The following is a 25,536-nucleotide window of genomic DNA, read 5'->3' as shown; positions in this document are numbered from 1 at the left end:
GCCAAACGGCTGAATGTTCAGGTCATATCCGCACACCATTTTAAGCGGCCTACGAAGGCCTACAAATAATCTGGAATAGCCAAGATCCAATTATGCACAGGGAAAGTTTCACTGAAGAAAAAACGCGTAAAATAGGACTTTTTCGCGCATTTCCAGCACTGCGAGATAATTATGCATAATTGATTTATGGCTATTCCAGATTATTTGTAGACCTTCTTATGCCGCTTAAAACAGTGTGCGGGCATGATCTGTACGTTGAGCCGTTTGGCAGCTAGCAGCCTTAGATCCGAAGAGTATATTAAAGAATTTAAAAAAACGATTTTTAAAGATTTTGATCATAGAAAGGGCTATCCTCAAAAGACTGACAATTTTGGATGTTTTAGCAAAATCAGCAGATTTTGAGTTATTTAAGGATAACTTTTCAAGGGTCAATATTTTTATAAACCATTTTTTGATTCTTAATCTACTCTTCAGAAAGGTAAATAAAGCCATACTTTGAAAGAAGAAAAAATTTTCTCCTCCAGAGGGAACCCTTCCCTTTTTTATGAAAATCAAAACTGACATATTGCTGAACAAAAGCAACCAGAACACTTTTTTTGAGTATCAATAGTCATTATATCATGAAAGGAACTGGTTGGAACAGCACGCCCATTGAATTATAAAAAAAATGGTAATTCTGAGTCGGTGAAATGTATAGGTTTAGATCCTCACTGTAAATTTTAATTAATACCTTTATGTGCGACATCTTTAAAGGGAGTGTGGACATAAAAATTTCTCATCTGATTATCAAATCTTAACATTTTCTAAGCACATTTCACTACACTGATCAACCAAAAACGTCCTATTAACATTTACTGTCTACAAAGGGTTGAATCTCAGAGGTTATTTAAAATAATAATATCCTTTTTTATTGTGTTGGACAATAAATAACCCACTTTGGAGAATTAGTTTACACTTTTATCAGACTGTTTATAAATAAATATTGCACCTTTATTATTTACAAATTTTTAATTAAAGGTGGGCCATCTAAAGTTACTTGGATACTAATAAAAAAACCTGTTTCTAGCTTTGTTATTGTATTTGGTATTCAATAATAAATATTGCTTATTTTATCAATTTCTAAGTAACTATACATTGGATTAAAGCAAGGATTGTGTTAAAAGTCAGCTTAACTGTTGTGAAAAATAGAGAACTATGTTAGCTATAGAAGGAAAAAAAGACAAGTAACCGCACATTTATATAGTCCGGAAATTTTTCTCCATTCCTGGACATAATTTGATAATCTGATGAGAAATTTTCTCGTTCACAGTCCCTTTAATTACGCAATAAATGTCCATTTTTAGGACTTATTTGAAAAAAAGTCTAGTGTTCGGTTCTTCCACCAATTAAAAAAATTGTTTAATGCTCCCTCATCATTTCACAAAAACCTTATTATTTCATTTAAAAAAGTCCTCAGTTTTAAGGAAAACTATTTTTGTTTAAAATTACTAGGAATATCCCATTTTTTGGGTGAAATTTTTTTTTTTTTTTTGGGGGGGGCTGGTTGTTAAGGGGGATTTCCTATCCCCTTTATTTGTTTTTTTTCTCTGCGACTTCGCCCCACAATGTGCTTAATAACAGAACAGTACAAATTGGTTCAGCAATTACTTTTTACTTACAAGAAAAAAATTAGTGGGGATATCATTTTCTTTTTTTTGAGGGGGTTAGGATTTACCGACCCCACAAAAATTGCTTAAAACCACTATATGACCAGTATGTATATTCCTGAATTCTGAAAATTAAATAGCCCAAAACCTACATACGACCTCAGTGAAGCTTACCTAAAATTGCTAACCCAATTGTTCAAAAGATAATGAGATCTTAAGCTTCAGACATAAAACCCTTACTACTTTATTTAATAAGATATATAGGTAATATTTTTTAATGTTTGGTACTATATGGTTTTACTACATAATTAGTTAAAATTTTGGTACTATATGGTACTATATTAGTTAAAATTTTGTGTACTATATGGTACTATATGAAAATTTTTATGTACTATAAATGTACTATATATTTGTAAATTTTGAGTGGTCACTCTGTATATTAGCCAGCTGGGAGAACCATTTTATCAGGATATGTGAGAATTGCTCCTAGTATCCACGTATTCTATATTTATTTACTTATACCTCTTTGTACGTTTTTATTTGCAAAGCTATTCTATCATTTGAATTGTCAGTCTGTCTGAAAAGTTTTTTTGGGAAACGTGATTTTCTCGGTTCCTATAAAAGATTGAAACTTCTTGTCAGCATTACAATCAATATGGAGCATAATTTAGTATAAAACATCCATGGCGGTTGGGCTGCTTTAAGACATGTTTTTAGCTATTTTTTTTATATTTCACATAAATATTAAATTTGTTAAGAGCTCTGAATCTGAGGAAGAAATAGTGCGAATGTGTCGTCCTGCCAGAAGTGCAGCCATTGTCTCCAAGGCAATCAGTGAGGCCCAACAGGAGTATGAAGATCAGGAGATGCCTATGCCACCTAAACAACCATTTAAACGAAGGTATTTATAAATAGAGGAAGTGAGAATTTAATTCAATGTGAGAGTCTGAAGCCCTTTTGTCAACCGATAAATGAAAACTCCTCCTCCCCCCCCCCCCGTTCCTCCTCCTGGAAAACACTGCATACCACTATTCTTCAACTAACAAAATTTCAGACAAATTTCGGGAAGTTTACTTTAGCGGCTACGTCCCTGGAAGCCTCAAGGTTTCAAGTTTAAGGTGGAGGAGGGGGTCAACCCCCTCTTTTCAATTTAAGTTTTTAAAGAAAAAATTAATTTTGGAGAAAGGTGGTTTTTTTGGTAGGTTGGAGATACTCTCCCAAAAATAGTCAAAAACCTTCCCTGAACATATAGGTAAGAAACATTACTGTAAAAGAGAAAACTTTTGTTCAGCGGTTAGCGATATTCTGCGCTACAGACAAAAAACCTACTACTTTATATAAAACAAAGAAATGATAAATACAGTGTGTTTTTTTTTATGAGAACTTTTTTGAAAGCAACTTTACCCCACTTATAGTTATCAGAATTTAATGATTAATGGCTTATTTTCTCCGTTTTTTAAGGCAATTTATAAAACATTAAAAAAATATTACAGTTTTTATTAAAAAAGTACAGTAAAATGTAAAATTCAAAACTTAGGTGTCAACATCTAAAAATGGTTTTAGCGCATTTTTCTTATGTTCAAATCTTCTACCTTTTGCAAGAATGGCTGCAAAACGCTTAAAAGTTGAGATCTAGAGCTAAAAATTGATACAGATACTATTGGGGACATGTAATTGAATGTATCAAAGTTTGCAGGTCATATCTCAATCAGGGAGGAAGTACTGGCCCCCCAAAGTCGGCTACTGAAAATCCAATTTTTTTCTTGCAAAGGGTAGAAGATTTGAACATAAGAAAAATGCGCTAAAACCATTTTTAGATGTTGACACCTAAGTTTTGAATTTTATATTTTACTGTACTTTTTTAATAAAAACTGTAGTATTTTTTTAATGTTCTATAAATTGCCTTAAAAAACGGAGAAAATAAGCCATTAATCATTAAATTCTGATAACTATAAGTGGGGTAAAATTGCTTTCAAAAAAGTTCTTATAAAAAATAACACACTTTACAAACTTTTTTGCTAGGATGCCAATTAAGAAGACACAAACTCCTACACCAGAAGTACATGAATTAGAAAACAACACCATAAACCAAAAGTAAGCTTACAGTTTTATTCTTAATATTTTTTGTAGAGCCCTTAAGACTTCTAATACGGTGGTCTTTGTCAATTATTGCTTTTCAAAGCGTTCGATGCAAATAAATGGATAAAAGATATAGCAAATAACGATAAATATTTTTAATCGTCAAAAAGTCACTTTCTTGATTTTTATTCCGGCGTTTTAGAATGTTTTTATTCTTGTATAGGGGCAATGGATTATGTATTTAGGATTTATTGGCTGGGGAAAATTTCTCATCAATTTAGGTTGCTAATAATGATATGGACCTCATTTATTGGTCAGTTCGTATTCACTGGAAAGAGGGGATGGGGCAAAGTGAGTGGATGGGCTGGTATCATTATTTTAGCCAGCTGCGAGTAGAGTACATAAAAATCTGGTGCAACATCCAAGTACTAATATATTTATTATAGGAATAAAGACGAGACCAAAACAGGAGATTCTAAAGAAAAGGATAAAAAAGTTGATGATAAATCCACGAAGAGTGATCCTGATATCATTGTTGAAAAAGAGGTATCAATCATTATTTAAAAGTAACAGGATGTTTGTCTGTTTGTACCAGACGTAAATATAATAAAATGACACAATTATCCTTAATCTATAATACAAAGTAGCTTGATGTCTTTCCGTCCGTCTGTCCGTCCGTCTGAAGCTTAAGATCTCGGTAACTACTGAACCGATCGGATTCTACTCTTCAGGGTATATACCTATTGGTCCTGTGGTGGTTTTAAGCTATTTTCTTGGGGGGTGGGACACCCCCAACCCCCCAAAAAACAAAAAAATCCCCCCCCCATTTTTTTTTTTTTCTTTTTTTTTAGAGGCTAGGGGCGAAGCCGCTAGTAGCAAATAAAGAACGTATTTCATATGCGTATCCACTGACAGTTGTCTAAATATAAAAAAGATTCAGTGATTACCATGAAGATTTTCAATGTGTTTTTTCAATGTTGCCAAAACAATTTTAACACCTAAAATCATCGAACTAAAAACATTGATAAAATAATCCTACGAAAAGTGAAAATATATAATATCTAATGTTTCTCGTATTCATTCGGTGGATTAGAACCGGTTCTCATCCATACAAAAAAAAACTATGTCTGGCATAGCCTTCGGGGCTAAAAAAACTGGTTTTAATCTTATAATTGTACATTTTTATATCCGCGTAAAGCTGTTTATAATACGATGCAAGAAAATACTAATACAATAATCTTCATAGTGCTCCTTGAAAAAATGAAAATTGCGCGCGAATTAAAAGATTTTGATTAGGGTTTATTTTAAGATAAAAGTTGGTAATACTGTTCCACCAAAAGAAACTAAACTCAATACTTCTGCTAAATCTGATAAACAAGGGATGTTGTGTTTTTGGGACCTAGTACTTTTTACTCTCAGATATTTTGTTAATAATATTCTTATAACAAAGTTAACAGGATGTCTGTTTGTCTGAAGGATCTCGCTAACCGCTGAACCGAGCGGGCTCTCCTTAACAGGGTAGTTTCTCATAGGTTTCGGGAAGGATTTTAACTCTTTTGGGAGAGGGTACCACCACCCTCCCAAGAGAAATAAAAAAATCAAAATTAAACATTTAAAGTGCCATTAAAGGCCTCTAGGGGCGTATCCGCTAGTAACTAATTAAGTATTGGAGGGGGGGCGGAATGAGAGAGGGGAATTGTTGAAAAATCTAATAGTTAGGGCTTAAGGGATAAGACAATGAAGAATATATTGATTTACTGTACCCCTTGAATATAAAAAAAAACCTTTTGTCTAATGTCTCATCCCTCCAAGTGAAGACGAGATCTTCACAATGGTTTCTGTCTTCTTAAAAGAACAGTAATTTCAAATTTCATTTTTTGCTATACACATTTTTCTAGTTCAAAGCAGTTTTTCGTTTTTTAATATATATTCTTATAATGTTAAGAAACATGACATCTTAACAATAATAGAAACAAAAGTTACAAAAGCTACCACTACTACAGAAAATAAACTAAAAACAGCTGACAATACCAAAGCCAAAGATGACGCATCACCAGCAGCAAAAGAAACCCCTGCTAAAACAACATCTGACACAAAAGCAAAAATCAATGCAAAAGATAACAAAGTAGTAAAAGATGTCAAAAATAAACCTGCTAATGAAATGAAGCCCAAACCAACTAATGAAATTAATAAAAAAGTTGTTAGTGACACCAAGGAAAAGAAAGAAACTGATACAAAAGGTAAAGTATCAGCTGATACCAAACCTAATGACACTAAAAAAGAAATGAAACAAATAAACAAGAATGATACTGTTGCAAAGAAAGAAGTGAAGGATAAACCAGAAATAAAATCTAAGGAAGAAAAGCCTGGTGATAAGGAGAAAGATAACAGGTATTTCAAAAATTAGTTTTTGTTATGTAATTAAAAAAGAAAAGTATAATTACTGTATGCTAATATTAGAGGTTTTTTCTACCCTAAATTTAAACTTTTTATACTTTTAACTGAAATCATGTAATATACCTAAAGTAGGGTTTTAATTTTATTGAGAGCTTATTATATGTCTTGTGATGGTTTTAGTCTTTTTTCTTGACCTTCCAACTTTCCCTTAATGCCATGTGGTTAAGCCACTAGTATGACTAATGTTACTATGAATTGTTTTAGTGAGGCAGACAAAGAGAACCAGGAAACGTTACCTCCTGGCATTCTGGAGAATCCAAGTGGCCGCTGCACACCAGGACTGGAGGAACTTCTGGCTTGGACAGACCCAAGAACAGAAGCAAGTGTGGATAAGCTTCTGTTGGGATTAAAACGAGATTATCTTATTTTCATAAACAACTTTAAATCTGAAGCCTTTAGGTAAAATTATTTGGTGCATGGAAAGAAAACGAAGTATCTAGTGGGTTTTATCGTATTTTCATAGTAGCTGTTCTCCTATTTCTAGCCCTTGCGGGGCCATTTTCCTAACCCTACGGGGCAATCATTAACATTTACCTAACCTAACCTAAAATAATCAAAAGCTACTGTGAAAATACGAGAAAACACGCTACTTCGTTTTCTTTCCGTGATAAAATTATCTTAATAACACATAAAAATAAGGATGAAGGAATACATAAAGTGCATCTAGATACCTACTTAGTACATTGTACCAATTAGAACACAGTGAAATAACAATCCGGCCATATTATTGGATTTATTAGAACATATAAGAAATCTTCATTTATAACTTCTTTAATTTCATAGGAAACTAGTACAACGAGAATTGGAGGAAGAAAGAGAACGAAATCGCCTTCTAATTCAACAGGTAATTATTATTTCCGTAGAGAAGCTACTGTATAAATAACTATGTCAATGTGTTTTAAATCAAATAGAAAACCAATTAGTGATAACCTTAGCCTAGTTTTTTTTAGATGAAAATATGAGGAAACTTTAGCTTACATAGAACAAAATTGATAAATTGTATTATCCTAAATATGGACATACTTACATTTTAAAAATTAAATTATATAGAAGCCTCGCTTATAGCACTCTGTCCATCCAATCGTTCTAAAAATATTTTTTTTCTCAAAAATACAGAGAATAGGAGAATTATAAGGATTGTTTTAAGAAAAATAAACATGTTTGAAATGGACTTACGGACATAGTTTCCCTGCTTTCTGAATTGATAGTTGATATACAAATCTAACATCAATAGGACAACTCTAACATGCCTAAATTATCAAAAAGAGCAATCCGTACAGATGAACCGACCATAATTATAGAAAATCATTGCCACTAGAAATGTTTAAATTTAGAAACAAGAACTAGAGGAGGATATAAAGAAAATTACAGATGAAGGAACTCTAATATTAAAAGTTGGCTTAAAGGTGAAATAAAGTTAAACTTGATGGATATTTTCCTCCTTGTTTAAAAACCTACAATTATGTTATTCGCCAGAAAGGTTCAAATCTCTGTCCAACACCGCGTCATAACTAAAGACGTCAAAATCGAAAAATTTCGTGGCCCTATTCATCACCATTGCCTTTTAGTTCTCATTAGAACGTAGGGCACGCACAATGGTTCTCCAATTTTCCTTGGATTGGGCACGTTTTGAAGCATCACTGAAAGATCAGATTTTGATTTTCACTCAGGAGTTCTTCGTCTACCTGGGTTTCTCTTTCCTTTGGGATTTGATTGGTTAGATCACCACGTCCTTTCCTTAAAGTGTGCCCCAACCATCTAAATTGTCTAAACTGTTATATTGTCAGTTTTTCTGATACTAGCGACTATGCCCCTAGCAGCTAGGGGCTGTATATTCGAAGTGATATGGAAGGGCAGAAAAATCGCTTAAAACCATACCCATATGTACCTATTCATATAAATAAAATAGCCTAAAACCATCCCGGGACATTTAAAAGGCTTCATTGTAAAGGAGAACCATATAGGTTCAGCGGTTAGCGAAATACTTTACTACAGACACAAAAATGATTGTTACTTTGTATAATAGGATAACACTGCCCTCTAAAAGCTTTCATTTGTGAACTTCTTTCTGATCGTCGCGCTATTACTTAAATGCAAAAAATAAACAAATGTGTTTGTCTGATTTTGGGGTCAAATGGGCCATCTAGATATATTGTGTATATTGTAGAAATTGGAAATAGAAACAGATACACCAACAGAGTTTATATCCAAAGCCAAGGATATCGTGGCACAGCATACAGATTTAGAGTGGTAAGCAGTTCTTGCGCTTGACTCAACAGTAGTCTTACAGCATTGAAGATATTATACAATTACTGTTCCATTTTCCTTTTCCTACAAAATTATTTTGAAGATTTTCATCAAAATATGTTTGAAGATTTTTATAATCGAAGTTTTTCCACAATTTCGGATCGGTCTGTCTGTACACAATTGTTAGCTAACTATCACTAATTTAGAAATGCTTAAATCGTCTTAATGATGCGATGTGTGATGAATTCTCTAACAATAAGGTATAATTCACAATGCGTGTCAACTATAAATCTTAACGCAAATTGAATATATATTAAATTTTAAGTATTTTGATTTTTTAAATACATAAGCTTACTTTATTACGTGATATAGTTGCCCTATTAACAAAATTTTTAAAGTCCAATTTTATGTAATAAGCGGAGCGTTTAAAAAATCTACTCTAAAAATTACGCACGTAGTTCTAAAATATCCTGTATTTAATCTATTTTACGAATTTTTTTATCAAATTTCTGCCTTGATTTTCAAATAATATTCTGTCTTTTAATTGCCATGTTGTCGTCATTTTTTTAAAATAAAAATTATTTCTTTCTGGTAAGAAATCTATAAATATTTAAGTATAACCAGACTACTACCTGGATCCCCCTGTTGGGGACCTTTTTCGTCTGCTAGCAAATTGCTTTCTGATTATTTGTAGCGACTTGTCTCTATTCACATTCTGCACGCTATTGGTTGATTTTCAAGGATCCAATTTAAAGTCAGCACAGGGTTATTGGGTTGTCGACTTTTATAAACCCTTCCCCATCTATTGTTTTACTTTTTTTTAGGCAAATGAAAACTTTGGAACGTGAGATTCAAAGGCTGGAAATGGAACAAATGAGAATTCTGAAGGATAAAGAAAATCAGCTGTTTCAGGTTTGCATTATATATATGATAGGCCTCTAGGGGCTCTTGAGGTAAAAGGGGGAGAGCGCTGGGTAAGTCAACCGCGCCCTCCTTTTAAATTAAGTTTTCAAAAGAAAAGTATTATTATTTATTTTTTTTTTGGGGGGGGGGGTTCTAGGGGAGATTTTCTTGGGAGGATGGTGGTACCCTCCTAAAAAGTAGTTATAGACCCATCCAGGACCCTTGAAAATCCATTTCTCTTATGATTTTGTTTGTTAAATGCTTTGTTGAAGTTAAACTGTCTATTTTCACGTGATTCTTAAGCAAATTATTCTTTTAGTAGAAAGTTACTCTTTAATTTACTTTGTCCGCCCGTAACGCCATAGGGGGGGGGGGGATATGAATTTCTTGTCTGTTATTTACGATAGACATCTGTTATATGAAAACTTTGTTCCTTTGTGCTTCGCTGCTTAATCCTAAGGATGTTGTCATGCTTGTTTTATTTTTAGGATTTATCTGCAAGATTTCTAGATGGGGATGAAAGTAGATTAAGGTAACAATAATTTGGGGGAATAAAGGGTTGTATATCACATTTGCCCAAAATATATAAACATTTAAGTTTTAACACAAATATACGCAAATTTGTTGCAACTCTTCATAAATACAGAATTCTGTTTAAGAACATACTGACATTTTATAGAGTTGCTTCGCTTATAACATTGTACCATATTGTAATAGGAATCAGTACACCAAAAATAAGATCAATAGGGTGAATATATATCACATTAAAAATTGTTGTTAAAAAGTTAACAAATCAACATGTTTAAAATGGATATACGGACGGACAATCTGGTAACAAATATATAGAGTTGCAACGCTTTCTAAATCGTACCTAACTACTATAGGAATCGTCATGCAAAGTTTGAAATCGATAGGACAATTTTAACATGCCTAAATGAACATAAAGGTACCCGTTACGGACGGACGTATGGATCGACCCTAAATATAGAAAAGCTTCGCATTTAAAAAGCTTTTTTTGATGATTATGATTATTTGATGTTTTTCATATATTTTAGATGGGTGGTAAAAAATGAGCTGAACGCCATTTTGATGGAGGAACACAGCATTGTGTCGCGTAGTGGTACGCCGGGAAGTAACAGCGGCATTGCGCCCCTTGGCGGGAACGGACCTTCGTCGCGCAGCGGGACTCCGCGAAGCAATTCCGGCGCTAGAGAGGCAAGATCGCCACTTAAATCCGCCAGTTCTTATAATAGGTAAGCTACGAGATATAAAAATAAGAATAAAAATATTCTAATAAATAAAGTAGTCTGTAGCTTAAGAACTGATAAAGTTCTCCAATTTATTGAAGCTTCACATAGATCTCGGGAAATTTTAGGCTATTTACTTTTTAGATTTAAGCCTTGGGATGGTTTTAGGCTATTTTTCTGCCTTTCCATCATTTTTTAAATTTTGAGTCTAGAAATGCAAGGGGCACAGCGGCTAGTTTTTATTTTAGTACCTGCAATTAATTTAGCTAAAATATTTCTTACCTTCCCCAGTTTTAACAAATCTCATTTTGATTAATGCATTCACGCAACTTCCCCTGGTTGTGTAAGAAGGGGATTATTGAGTAAGTTTGGATACTTAATAGTCAAGTACATAATATCTGTACTACCCTTATCCCAAGCTCCTCTGCGGAGAGCGTCATTCATTACGGTGACTTAATTTGGGACACCTGCCATACTCGGCGAGGGTGAGGTAATAATGAGTAGCTCTCATGAGATAGCGGGTCAAGTCATAATGTGCTTGAACGTGGAGCTTGATAGCCCTAGTGGCTATACAAAAGTGTCTCAGCCTACTCCATGACTACTTAGGTCCAAACCCTAAGAGACTATGGCTAATCAATCAATCAATTAAGTACCAAACGAACCGGAGACACTCGCAGTAATCACTCCTCATCAGCTCCCAACTCCCGTCCCGGCAGTTCAAACAGCTGCAGGTATGCGTATTTAGGGATCTAAAGAGATAAGACAATATCCAATAACTTTACGTACATCCCTAATAATAACACCTTTTGTATACCTATTACAATTAGTTTTTGAAACCGTTGTACACTCAACTTAATGAACCAACCAATCAAAATTCAATAGAAGTTCAAGTCCCCAAAGACTAGTGTAATAAACAGCCAAATGTCCCCTCCTTTTCTTATATGTATTTACAGTAGCAAACAGCTGATTTTAAAGCGTTGCGATCTTTCGGTCTGAAATGATATAATCCTGTACTTGAAATAAATGTTCTATGAAATTGAAACAAACCTAATACATTTGCTTTGAAGCTTTTCTATAATTATGGTCCGTCCGACCGTCTGTCCGTTTGTCTGCAAGGCGTATACATTCGAGATTTCTAGAACGTATTTTTACATTTTAGAAAGTCTTTATGTAAGAATTTATAATTTTGTTTGTGAATGAGAGCAAAATGATAATTTTAAAGTTACTTAATATCAGGTCAGCTGTAGATACACGGCCAGGTAGTTCAGCTAGCTGCAGGTCAGGCGCAGAGCAGCGACCAAGCAGCTCAGGAGCAGCTGACCCACGGCCGGGCAGCTCAAACAGCTGTAGATCAGTTGTCGAGGCGCCACTCATCTCACCGGACCCTAGGAAATTTTCATTTAAATATTTGATACCAGATGCCAGTTGTCCGCTAATAAGCATCCAATTTAGGGGGCACCGTAGCTCTGTGGTAACGCACTGAGTTACGGTGATGAGAATTCGAGTTCAAACCCACTCGTGTTGAAATCACAACATGTTGTCTCAAATTCTCCAATGTGGATTCACGCAACCTTCGTTGCGTTAGAAGGGAGATATTTAGGTAGTTTGGATGCCTAATAATCAAGTGTATAATACCAACACTTCCCTTAATCCCAGGCTCTTCTGAGGAGAGCGTCATTTATTAAGGTGACTTAATCTGGGACACCTGCCATACTCAAAATCGGCGAGGGTGAGGTAATAACGAGGAGCTCTCATGAGACAGCGTGTCAAATCATACTTGAACGTGGAGATTAAGCTGGTCCTTACGGCTATACAAAAGTGTCTCTTATACTCCAAGAGTCTTAGGTCAAAACCATAAGAAACTATGGCTAATCAAACAATCAAACAAATCCAATTTAAGAATTTAATTAGGTATATAAATCCTTATGAGGTTCTAATTAGCATAATTTTTCCTTTATTATTCTTATTAATTCTCATTATTTTTTTTTAAATTTATGTAAATATTTCAACGTTTTTAACTACAAACAATGAATAACCCCATTTTTGGTGGGAATTTTAACTTATAGGCTACAATTATAGAGTAGTCGAAATAAAAATCTTTATACCTAGTTATTTCTTGCGTCGTATTATAAACAGCTTTCCACGGTTATAAAATGTGCAACTATAAGATTAAAACCAGTTAGAACCGAAGGCACGGGCAAAAAAATGGTTTTAATCTTATGATTGTACACATATTCGTAGAAAACTTTTTATAATACGATGCTAGACATAGTTTTTTCGTATGAATGAGAACCGGTTCTAATCCACCGGATATTAATCGGTTTCGAATGAATACGAGAAAATCTATTAAAACCTTTGATATATATTTCACCTTTACTATAAAGCTTCCTATAAACCTGGATCACCCCAGGAAAAATAGCATCTCCAAAAAAAAAATTTTTTCTTTTAAGAGGTAATATTGAAAATTAGGTTCGACTTATCCCCTCCCCCCCCCTCTTCTATCAAGTGCCCCTGGAGTCCTTTAGGGACATGAAAAAGTGACGTGGAATTTACCTATTTATATTTATAGATTAGCTTTGTTTTATAATAATCATACAATTCGAAAAATATGCATATAATAAATGTAATAATCTTAACCTTCTAAAGCTTTTACAAAATACGATTTTGAAAATGAAAATTTTCCAGGGAGTTTTCCACGCAAATCATAAAAGATATTAATAGAAGGTAATAATATATTTTAGTTGTTAATGATACCACATTTTCCAGTTTGGCCTTTAAACCGTTTATTACCGGCTAGATTAAAACCAGTTTAAAGTCATACTTGAAAATCATATATTGTATCGAGTTATAGCCAGTTTTCTACAAATATTAGAATATAAATCATAATATTAATACCAGTTTTGTTAGCCTTGGTCTTCGGCTCCTAGGAGCTAACAATTCAAAACTGGTTTTAATATTTATTTTTTTCATTTTAAGCTGTCTATAATACGATGCGATAAATGATTATTCATTATTTATAACTCATTTTAAGTATTCGGATTTATATGTTTCGTATGTTTGTTTAGTGGACCAAAATGGTTCTACTTTATTGTGAAGCTTCTAATTGGTCGAAGAGAGATTTATAAATGGGGCAGGGCACCTCCATCCCACCAAAAATTAATTTGAACTTAGTTTCCCCTAGGATTAGTTATTTTATAAAGTATTTTTTTTAGTATTGATCTGAAGGAATTGACCAGTGATGTACATTCAAGTCTTTGGAGACACGGTGGTCCTGGTATTCCAGGTACAAATATAATCAGACAATTCCATCAATTGTTTTGTTTGATTTTTAGTATCTTACTGTTTTGTGGGTTTTGTTTTTTCAGGGAGGTAGGGGACAATGGGCTGTTTATTACACTAGTTACCAATGTTTTATAGTAAAGTTTTCTTATTCGTTCACTTTAAAACTTTGTTGACTTTTTTTGAATTTTGTTTGGTTTGTTCATAAAGTTGAATGTCCAAACGGCCACTAATTGTAATCTAAAGAAGAGGTAATTTTGTGCATCATCATTGGAGATGTACAATGTACATCAATTTATCGGCCATTGTCTTATCCATTAAGATCCCTGATGTTTTTTATGACAATTAATCTTATTAACAACAACCACCATTTTACAGGTCCAACGGGCAAGGAACCTTGTGGTGACTTGGATCCTGCTGGAGCCGCTTGGAAGGCTGGAGCCAGTGCCAAAGAACAGGACGGGGATGTCAGGTAAAAATCAAAGAATATTTGGGCGGTTTCCATGAAAGTGAATGCTCAACAGGATCTTTGGGTAGAAGCACCAATATTTTAAACAAAAGCAAAGATTGCAATAAGAGATTAAAAATAAACATCACTTATTTAGGGATCCTATGGCTAGAATGTCTGTGATTATTGAAGATTCTATTAGAAACGCGAAAGCCAGGTATCCTATTATGCAAGGACGTCCAAGCTTTTTATTTGAGGGGGGTGGGGAGTAAATGACTGTTTTCAAAGTGTCCTCCCCCCCCTCTTTAGACGTCCTTGAGAAAAAAGTTTTTTCGCTTCAGCCTAAGATTTTGATAACTATTGAACTGTTTTATATTTTAGGGAAGCTTCGCATACATATCAGGATGGTTTAAGACTTATTTATCATTAGATACAAGTTTTAGATTGTTTTTAGGATGCTATTATTTCCTTCCATAACTCTTCAAATAAATATACTAGAGGTTCAGCCTCTAGTTTTAAAAAAGAAACAAATATTCTTTATAAATATCTTTAGTATGGTTGTAATTAAAACAATATATTTACAGGGTTGATGCCACAAAACAGCCGCCACCGGCACATCGTAGCTCCTCTACAACTGGCCTACCCCCACCTCCTGTTGTTGGAGGGGGACTTTCCCGCGGTGGGCTAGCTAGGAACACCCCTCCCCTACACTCTGTTGGTAGCAAAAGATCTACACCCTCTCCCAAGCTAAAAAATCAGTCGAGGTAATATTGTTAAAACTAATGTTATTTGTTATGATATAGAGTATAATTGGGCTTAGTTTAACATAGAACACCCCATCTCCCATATTTTAGGCTATATATGGTACAGGGAAAGACCACCGCAGTAATTAACCCCGCAGTGTTCGGACCTCATGCAGGGTGTATCCCTTAACCATTCGATTTTTAATAAAAAATATGAGGAGGGGGGGGGGGGGTTATTATGCTTGCTAGGCACTTAGGGAAAGAACCAATATTAAGGCAAAATAGAACAAGATTTTAAAATTAACTAATTTTGTTTAGTATTTAAGATAGGGGGTAATTTTTTCTGCGTATTTTTCGTAATGTTGTGTTTAACTATTTTATCAAATGCGCTTATTAAGTCGAACCATTTCATTTATGTACATTTGGTCATAATTAAGAACAGTTTGACTTAATAAGCGCATTTGACTAGACGGTAACACACAACTTTACGCAAAATACGTGAAAACAAAACTACCCCCTTTCTTTTTAGAGTGAAGGATACTTGGATGACTACTAAAGGTGCTGGTGGATACATGGAGGGCTCCAGCCTGCCAGGACATCCTGCTGGATATCCACCACAGCCGCTTGATACGCCTCATCAGGTAACAGATAACAAATCATTTCTGTTTTTTTGTATGTTGAATGTGTTTAAGATTTTTTATTATAGAAAAAAAACACATTAAGATTTATCTAAAAATTAAAAATTCTAAAAAATAGGTCTTATACAGTGTGTTTTTAATGAGAACTTTTTTAAAATTAATTTTACCCCACCCATAGTTATCAGAATTTAATGATTAATGACTTATTTTCTTCGTTTTTTAAGACCATTAATAGAACAACAACAAAAATATTTAAGTTTTTATTTAAAAAGTACTGAAAATCAAAATTTCAAAACTTAGGTGTCATCTAAAAATGGTTTTAGCGCATTTTTCTCATGCTCAAATCTTCTTTCGTTTGCAAGAATATAGATATAATTTCTCTTTAATCATTATGGACGGACGGACAGACCAATACAATATAGTATAGATGCTAGTCAGATGAATTATCACAAAAAGATTCAGAAAGTCTATCTCACATAACAGCCGAATATATCGCATATTATTATTCATATCGATTAATTTATGATTTTAAAATATAAATGTTTTTTTAAACTAAGATTTATCAAATAACTTATTTCAGGGTCTTATAAATCCCGGAGGCCAGTATTTGTCAGAAGGTTCGAGTCTCAGCACTCACAATAATCCTTCCATTTCAAACCAGGCAACCTTTTAGCATAAATGTGAGAGCTGATTGAAATCTTAAAATGATCATAATGTCGCAGTTGCCCTAAAAGTTCCTTGTTGATCATAAAAAATCATTGATAAAGCATAATCCTTAAGCATTGTCCCATACGATTTCAAGATAGACAACACACATAAAAAAACAAAGCAATAATTTAAAACTCTCAAAACAAATGCAAAAAAAAGTATAAAACTTCCAGAATAATCCTTTATCGTCAACAGCTGAGGGCGGAAGTAAACTGGACAATTCTTCCCACCTGACAAAACCTCCCCCCCAGGACTCGTCTTCCCCATGGCTGCGCCCTGAATCTGCCCCTAGACCACCATCTACAGGAATATTATACGTTTATCAGAGATCTAAAGTGATAAGGCAATTGTCGATAAATGGATCATCACCAGTCTAATGATAATGCACAAAATTAGATTACAATTAGTGGTTGTACACTCAACCTAAGGAACCAACCAATCCAAATTCATTAAAAGTACCCAAAGTTATTAAGCCATCAAATGAGAAAACGAGTATATAAACTTTGGGTACTTTTTTTTTTTTGGGGGGGGGGGAAGGATCTGACATAGTACCAAATAGTTTGGAGTTGCCTATGGAACAGTTCTAATCTTCCCTTTACTCTTTTTTAGGATGTCCCACCTTAATATTCCTTCAATATTCACAATTTCACCCATTTTCGAGTGAATTCTAAAACATTGTCCTTCTCATGTATCCATTGATAAAGAATGAACCATGATTTAAAATCAGGATCCAAGAGGTCTCTGCACACACCAGACTTTGTCTTGGAACCGGAGCTGACTATTGCACCTGTCAATTTACCACCCCAGGTATGATATTATGTTTATACAAAATATTATGTTAAGCGACTACGCCCCTACAGGGCCTTTAGGGGTATCTTGAAGGACCATTCATTTAGGACCAAATTTTGAAAATTCTAAAAAGAAAAGTCAACCAAATAACAAACCTAATGACATTTTATATTAATAAGGGGGTCATTTTTTTCGCTTATTTGGGTTTAACCTTTTTTGTCAAATGCTCTTATTAAGAACAGTTTGACTTAATAAAAGCATTTGACTAAAAGGTTACGCTCAACTTTACGCGAAAAAAGTGACCCCATTTTTTTACAAACAGGTCGCAGCCCATGCCAGCAGCAAGGTGTCAGGACTACCGCAGGACCTCCAAGCGGCCACACCAGGATTATCTGGTCCAGCAAATCTTACCACTTCCAGCAGCGCTGCCCCACCTCTTTCACATTCTTTGTCACAAGGTCTAGAATTATTTACTAAACTATTTTCCAGTATGCCTCCGGATCTGATTAATTTTTTGCTTGACTAAAACCGGTTCTGAGCCATACAAAAATGTAGGTACATGCTTTTGTATTACTTACAGACAATTTTCCACACACACACAAAAAAAGTAAAGAATCAATCTCTGTTTTGTTGGATAGGACCTATGAGATGACCCCTGCGGTCAAACAAAGTCGGAAATAATCCTTTACTATTTACTCATGTTCTTTTGGCAAAAAAAAACTTCTCTTTGACAATACTTAAAGAATTCTTTTTTAATAACAGGAGCTCCAGTTGGAATGAGCCATTCTGGATACCCACCACATTCACATCACAATTCAGGCAAGAATGATACCTAGATTATTTTAAATAAGAAAAATGGCTAGAAATTATGCTATGCTGTAACCACCACCACCCTCCCCTCCCCCCTATCTTAGCAAGAATTGGCAACTCAATTAAATTTTTTTACCTTCTACATTTATTTTCAAATGAAAATTGTCAATTTTGTTTAATACTTTTATTCCATGCATTCAGGTGGTCCTCAGCAGCTAGATCTAATTGGACCTCAAGGAGAACTAGGATCAGGACCTCCAGGAGGACTAGGATCAGGGCCTCCAGGAGGACTTGGATCAGGTCCTCCAGGAGGTCCAGGCGGGCTTGGATCAGGGCCCCTAGGTGGTTCAGGCGCTCCTCTCAATATGTCACAACCTATTCCTAACAATAGGTAAGCTATCTTTTTTTATTCATTTTTATTGCCCAAATAAACTTGAAAGAGATTGGGCCTATATTTTTTGTATTTGCTACCATTTGCAACAGTTCAGAAGACATATATTTTAAGAACAGGTCTGAATATGATGGAATATGTGCCTTGAAGCAAATTTATTTTGGTCATATAATAGTTTATAAGGGTATCATTAAACATTTTGCTGTCTTTCAGTAGTAAATATATTTGAGTAAAAGACTAGAGGGAGAAAGGGTTTTATAACTGTATCTCCCCATCGCACTGTCCTTGTGCCAACTTTTGATTGGGTCGTTGAATATCAACCAACGATGTGGTGTGTATTACAGCCAATTAGCAGAAAACTATTTGGTAGAGGACGGAAAAGGTCATTGAAAAACGAAGGAAGGTAGTTATCTTTATATGCATCTATACTATAGATCTGTTGTAAATAGGTATTAGGTTGAATTTGATATAGTTTTATAATTGTTGAAATATTAGGTATGGGACAGAATTAATTCCAGCAGCCTCCTCGAAGTATGGTGACAACCTGCAAACTTCCAGTTCTTTCTCATCACAACATCAACCAGACAATCATTTGTCAAGTAATCACTTTATTTTCATAAAAGCATATAGTTCTTAACTTTTCCACGAATTGAATTGTTTCTTGTCATTTGTATGGCCCCAAGGGCATCTTAAAAGTTTGTTTGCATAAAGAAGTCTGGCTCACCTTAGTGGTATTATAGGCTGGATCCACTCTGAAATACATCAGCCCATTAGAGATCAGTCATACATCATCGAAGAAACATTTGTAATAACATTAAATAGATCTACTGACAATTTAGTCATGATCTTCATTTAAGTCTCCTTTATTATATATCTTGGCAGTTAACTCTTCTTCATCATTATTTACATCAGCCATATGTGATCTTGATTGTTGGAGGGAATCTTCTCTTCTTGTTGTCTAAAAATAAGAATATGTAGATTGGCGTTGTTTGTGTGTAACACTTTGTAAAAAGTACTCCCCTCCTTTGCCATATTTTTCGATTTTAATATTTTTTTCAGAAAAAAAACATTGTTTTAAGCTGAAATAAAAACTCTCTGCATACCTAGTAGGATGAAAGAAGAATGAATGTCTCTCTATGTTAGATTTAGCTTATCTAGGCCTTTTTTAATTAGATATTTTATTTCATTTGCTCAAAGAATTAAAAAATGATTTCTATACAAGTAAGGATTTTTCGTCAGGTTTTTTTATGAAAGCTACCTTGTTTCATGCAGGTTATGGACCTCCTCCCCAGTCCAGAGGTGGACCTGGCTTGCCTTTACCAACTGGCCCTAATGTTGGTCCTGGTCCTGGTTCTGGTATCCCAGGTATCACCATAGAAGTTTTAAAAAACGAAACTTTAATTAGATATCCTGTTTTTCTCTAGCAAAAAAACTGTTTTTACATAATGATTTGTTAATTTTGTCATGATCTCTAACTAATGAATTTTTATAATAGGTGTTTCAAATGCGAATATACCACCCCAGGGCTACCCTGGTCCTCCTTATGATGTAGTCAAGGCGGGAAGTGGTGGTGTTGGTCCTGACAAGGGTAACAGGTGGCAGGATGTCATCAGCTCAGAGTTTGATAGGCTTGTTGCTCTTGCTGGAGAGGTAGATAGACGGTCACATTCAAGGTAACTATTTCTCTTATATTAGGGTTGCTTCTAAAAGAAAAAAATCCTACTCCTCTTATGGGTTTCTTGAGTTTATGAATTTATAATTTAATGTTGCCTTTAATACAACAATACTATTTTAGTAATGAGATGGTGATTTCTGGTAAAGAGATGACTATGCAAGAGGCTCAAAGTCTGATGCTCCTTGCCGATCAACAATTAGCTGCAGCAGCTGCTGCTGGCGGTAAAGGTCAACAATATCCAGGTGGCCCACCACCTGCTGACTATGCAAGAATTGGACCTCCATTTCCAACTACTGGTCAGATGCCTGGCAAAGGCGGGAGCAGCGGGGGACAAGCTTATCCTGGAGGTAGCAGCCACATGGATCCTGCAATGAAGGGAATGATGTACACCAGTGGGCCACCAGGTAGTGGACCACTACCAGATCATGCTGTGGACTTACAATATAGCAAGGGCAACCCGTATGGGCCTGGACCATTGCCTTCAGATCATCACATTCCCAAAGGATCTTTAAGTTATGGCCCCTCATCTATTGATCCAAGTTCTGGTAACAGATCCTCAATTTCAATGTCAGCCTATGGACCACAACATGGGAAGAATATGCAACCACAACAACATCAATATCCAACATCTTCATCTCATTCAATGAACAGTTACCAAGGGTATCCAGATCAGAGCAAGGGTATGCCATATTCAAGTGCTGGGGATGTTATTCTGGGTAGACATCCGGCTTCTCAGTATGCTGGCCCAAGCTCACATCAAATGAGCAGAGGTAATGCCGGATATGGGGGAGGAACTGGAGGAATGGACACTAGCAAAAGCATGTATGGCAGTACAGGAATGTCTCACGGTAGCAAGGGAGATCCAACTTTGTATGGAGGAATGCCTGATCGTGTAAAGGGTCCCCCAACTGCTCCTGGATATGGTGGTAGAGGCCATGATCCTGATCTTAACAGGTCAATGGGACCTCAAACTTCATTGTATCCTACCAGCATGCCTGATCCTAGGAAAGGCCCAAGTAGTTCTGTCTACAATGAAAGTATCCCAATGCACCAGAGTAATATACCTGGTAGTGGCAAGATGAACCCATATGACAGACAGGGTCAACAACCTGGGGGAGGGCCACATGGTCAACAGCAGTATGCAAAGTACAACAGTTACACTTCAGCTGATTCTGACAAGAAAGCATATGAATGTAGCAGGTATCAAATTATTTTTGCATCTTTTCTTCTAATATTTTTTTATTTAGGAAAATTACCCATTCGTCCGAATTTATATTTCATTGAAAACCAACAATTAAAGTTAAAAAATGTCTGCGCTATATATGCAAAAATTGTATACCTAAACTTATTATTCATTTATTTATGATTTAGGTTGCAATATTCTGATTATCCTGGTAATCAAACTACCACAAATACTTACATGTACTCTGCACCACCTCCCTCCCACCAGGTTACAGGTCGTACAACAGCCACAGTTCAGCCGCAACAAAACATCATGTATTCCACCCCTCAAAATAGCTCTGGGACGTCTGCTATGTCCGTTCAGGATACTTCAATATATGGTTCGTCGATGAGAATGCCTCCGGCAGCTCATTCTTCGAACCGGCCTCAGCCAGCCCACACTCACACAACACAAATGTATCCTTCCCCAAGCATGGGTGGTGTAGGTGGTCATCAGTTGTTGGGAGGCAGAACCGGTCCTACCATGACGACACACAATGACAGCACTGGCGGCAACACTAGTACCTCAGTTGGAATGCCTTTGCAGCAACACCACAGTGCAAGTGACAGCTCACTCGGAAGCGCTTCTGTGCTGACTGGTGGCGGTGCTAACACAGTCGTGCCGGTACCGCAACATAGCAATGATAATTCTAACAGCAGCCTGGCTCCGCCCAGTGGAGGAGGCGTAACGGCACATATAAATGACAGCTCCAGTGATAGTGCTTCTCAGTCCACGTGCGACGAAAATTTGTCAGAAAAACGGCATTTTAAGAAGAAATATTTTGAACAAATGCGAGCAGAGCAAATGTCTAATTAGCAAATATTTAACTTTATGTAGTTAAGTTAGGTTTATTTTCAATTCTCTAAATAATATTAGTAATATATAGGTACATAATTATAATTCAAACTTATTTACCTAATCACCAAAATTTTCAATTACTTTATTACTTCTTATTTTGAAAATTTTAATTTTTGTTAATTTGTTACAAACTAATGTGATTAATCTATGACATTTTTATAAAAAAAAACTTATGTTTTTTTCTTTAAACATATTAGCTAGTCAATGACTATATTAGCAAATAAGCCTTAGTTATTATATTTATGACATTTTTATTACAATTCTTATTTTAATCTTTGCTATCCATTTTTTTTGTTTTTCACATTTTTAATACACAATTTAAAGATATAAAACAAATATAATAAAAAGATTTAGTATTAGTTGATTTTAAGGGTATAGTCCCTTTCGTGGCAACGCTCCATAAGGGGCGATTCTTCGTTTTTTTCACAGTAGCTTTTCTCCTATTTCTAGCCCCTGGTGGGGGCTCTAACCCTGCGGGGCCAATTGCCTAACCCTGTGGAGCAATCACCTAGCCCAATCTAACCTAACCTAAAATAACCTATCAAAACCCTTTTCAAAAAACGACGAATCGCCTCTTAAGGGGCGTTGCCACGAAATTGACTATTCCCGATTTTAATTGTTTTACTTTTAATGTAATATTGTCATTATTGCGCCATCCCTAAATGCAAACAATACATTAAGAATGACACCATTTAAAAGACCAAAAACACTCTTAAAATATTAAAATTTTAATTTATATTACAAAACCTTGGGTACCAGTGTAATTTACAGTAAAATGAGGTCTAGTTTTATCTCCACTTGGTCTCTCCATGTAATGTTTTGATTGCATCTTTGGATGGCATGCCATGTAAATAAACCAAATCTGCCTATTTAATCCACAATTAATATGATAGTCCCATCACAAAATCTAGTTCATTTTTGTCAGAAATTTAAAAAAAATCCGGTGATTTTTTGTGGTTTCTCTAATTTTTATTGTAATAGCGCATCTACTTTATAACTAGAAAATGGATATAGAATACGTGGATATTGTGAAAAGGGAATTTTTTTTATCAATTTAAGATGCTAAAAGTAGTGAATACATTCCTCCATGGCCAGGGGATGGTAGGCGGTAAAGTCATAAGGGAGGTGGAATGGGGGTATCATTTTAATAGCCAACTAGAAGAAACATTTTATCAGGGTATGCGAGAATCTCTCGCATTATCCACGTATTCTATATCCATTAATATGTTTGGTCTGTCACTTCAAGAATGTACCTAGTCCAAACAAAGGGAGGAGTAGGTTGCGCAAAAAAAATCCGTAAAGGTGTAAGTTTTAAGGTTTAAAAAAATTAGTAGAACGATAATATGTATATTTCTTATTGAAAAGAACTGTAGACAAATTTTTTTTTTTAATTTAACATAAATTTTTATCGTTCTACTACTGTTTATAACTTTAAACTCACAAACTTTACGGATTTTTAGCACATCCTACTCATCCCTTTTAACTAAAAGTGTTTTCTAATTAAAACATCTTTACAATACCAGCCAAAAGTTGGATGGAACTGAAGTTCTTTTAATAAAAAAATTAGATTTTTATTTGCTGCGCTTTTTATGTGTTTTATTTATCTTGTTTTAGTATTAAGTGTTGCACTGTTTATTGACATTTTTAAGTTTATTTAATTTTTTTATTTGAGTTTATTATACTTTATTGATTTCTAGATATTTCTAATATAATTTTTTTTCTATAATATCTATATACTATGAGTCTATCTATGAAAATTATGTTTTTAATTAAATACTAATAAATTTTGACTAAAAGAATTTTTCTTGTGATTAAAGTTCTAGGTTACAACAGAGCTTGGCAGCCGCGTGTAAGCTGGATGTCTAAACCTGTTTCAGCTGGATGTCTCAACCTGCTTCTAAACATACAATTATTGTTTTCAGAATATTTTATTTTTTGCGCAGACAAGTGGGTTGAAATACAAGGCTTATGTGCGGCTGCTGCTGAGCCCTGGCAACGATAATACACTGCTGCTGAGCCCTGGCAACAATAATACACTGCTGCTGAGCCCTGGCAACAATGATACACTGCTGCTGAGCACTGGCAACAATAATACACTGCTGCTAAGCCCTAGCAACAATAATACACTGCTGCTGAGCCCTGGCAACAATGATACACTGCTGCTGAGCCCTGGCAACAATAATACACTGCTGCAACAAAATTTAAGAGCGGGAGGTAGGTTGTGCTAAAATTTCGTAAATGTATGAGTTTTAAGAATTTAAAATAGAAGTAGAACTGTAAATTTTGTATGGCAGTTGCTATAATAAAGTACATATCCACGTTATACCCCATTAAAGCAACCGCAATGCCATATTTTAGAGTTCAACTTCTATTTTAAATTCTTAAAACTCACACATTTACGGAATTTTAGCACAAACTACCTCCCCCTTTATTAATGTTATTTATGTTAACTTTTTAATTAGAATTATAGGTTTGTAATCTTTAAGTTAAAAATAAGAATGCCTTTAAATAATGCCAAAAATTTGTATTACTAATTAATATTCTTCAATGCAAATGATAAGATTAATAGGTTATACATTTTTCTCGTATTCATTCGAATCCGGTGGATAGGAACCGGTTCTCATCCATACGAAAAAACTATGTCTAGCATCATATTATATCCAGCTTTCTACGAATATAAAAAAGTACAATCATAAGATAATTGTACATTCTATATCCGCGGAAAGCCGTTTATAATATGATGCGAGAAATAACTATTAAAAACACATAAATCATTTTATAAAAAATCCCACATAAAAGGAACTTTTGGGTAATTAAATTTTTTAAAATAATTTGCCCAAACTGTATCCTTACATTTCATGTAAAGTCATATTTACTATTTAAAATCCCTTTTTTGTGAAAATTTTTAAAGAAAATTTTCGAAAGAAAACTAACTTACTTTACAAGGCTTGTAAAAATATGTAATATACCTTTGCAACTTTTTGGCTTAAATGTTTATATGAAAAAAACTAGATAGTCAAATTAATATATATCACTAAATCTGTAATAAAAATTTATAAAATAAGTATTTTTTCCTTTATTGTCGCTGATACTCTATGAGCAAGATTAAGGTTCGTATAGTATATTTTTCTTCATCAACTTATCCGCAGCTGAACATTTTTACAAGAATGTTGTTACCAGCCGCCGGTATATCATCATCAGCAGCTTGCAGCTCTTAAAACATGGATGACAACATCCATAAAAGCGAAGCTCTGAAACGGTATGACAGTGAACATTAACTCTTATAGAGTGACAAAACCGAATATACATTTATTTTACAAGACCTAAACTTATAAGAAAAATTTGTATTATCATAATTATGTATAAACATTTACTTCTTTAAAAATCTTTGGAGTA

The 25,536-nt window shown here is 34.6% G+C and overlaps 1 protein-coding gene across 1 annotated transcript in view; it reads left to right on the top strand.

Annotated features, from left to right (window-relative positions):
• LOC145331698 (uncharacterized) overlaps positions 1–24,672 on the top strand; it is a 33,383-nt gene extending 8,711 nt beyond the window's left edge. The window contains exons 5-35 of the mRNA XM_080176506.1: positions 2,405–2,547; positions 3,669–3,740; positions 4,172–4,271; positions 5,035–5,104; positions 5,696–6,116; positions 6,387–6,581; positions 6,966–7,026; positions 7,517–7,588; positions 8,350–8,432; positions 9,254–9,341; positions 9,821–9,864; positions 10,388–10,585; positions 11,230–11,310; positions 11,816–11,969; positions 13,266–13,303; positions 13,792–13,862; positions 14,237–14,330; positions 14,464–14,523; positions 14,891–15,070; positions 15,579–15,690; positions 16,268–16,348; positions 16,569–16,703; positions 17,125–17,202; positions 17,507–17,642; positions 17,947–18,003; positions 18,196–18,385; positions 18,881–18,984; positions 19,658–19,750; positions 19,881–20,058; positions 20,181–21,260; positions 21,432–24,672. Coding sequence (XP_080032632.1) covers positions 2,435–2,547; positions 3,669–3,740; positions 4,172–4,271; positions 5,035–5,104; positions 5,696–6,116; positions 6,387–6,581; positions 6,966–7,026; positions 7,517–7,588; positions 8,350–8,432; positions 9,254–9,341; positions 9,821–9,864; positions 10,388–10,585; positions 11,230–11,310; positions 11,816–11,969; positions 13,266–13,303; positions 13,792–13,862; positions 14,237–14,330; positions 14,464–14,523; positions 14,891–15,070; positions 15,579–15,690; positions 16,268–16,348; positions 16,569–16,703; positions 17,125–17,202; positions 17,507–17,642; positions 17,947–18,003; positions 18,196–18,385; positions 18,881–18,984; positions 19,658–19,750; positions 19,881–20,058; positions 20,181–21,260; positions 21,432–22,098 — 5,106 coding nt within the window. The 5' untranslated portion in view covers positions 2,405–2,434 and the 3' untranslated portion in view covers positions 22,099–24,672. The remainder of the gene's footprint in view (positions 1–2,404; positions 2,548–3,668; positions 3,741–4,171; positions 4,272–5,034; positions 5,105–5,695; positions 6,117–6,386; positions 6,582–6,965; positions 7,027–7,516; positions 7,589–8,349; positions 8,433–9,253; positions 9,342–9,820; positions 9,865–10,387; positions 10,586–11,229; positions 11,311–11,815; positions 11,970–13,265; positions 13,304–13,791; positions 13,863–14,236; positions 14,331–14,463; positions 14,524–14,890; positions 15,071–15,578; positions 15,691–16,267; positions 16,349–16,568; positions 16,704–17,124; positions 17,203–17,506; positions 17,643–17,946; positions 18,004–18,195; positions 18,386–18,880; positions 18,985–19,657; positions 19,751–19,880; positions 20,059–20,180; positions 21,261–21,431) is intronic.
• Positions 24,673–25,536: the final 864 nt, after the last annotated feature.

This window comes from Acartia tonsa, chromosome 11 (genome assembly GCF_053477335.1).
Source record: "Acartia tonsa isolate MP-2025a chromosome 11, ASM5347733v1, whole genome shotgun sequence".
NCBI lineage: Eukaryota > Metazoa > Arthropoda > Copepoda > Calanoida > Acartiidae > Acartia > Acartia tonsa.
This window is presented reverse-complemented; position numbering and strand designations above follow the sequence as displayed.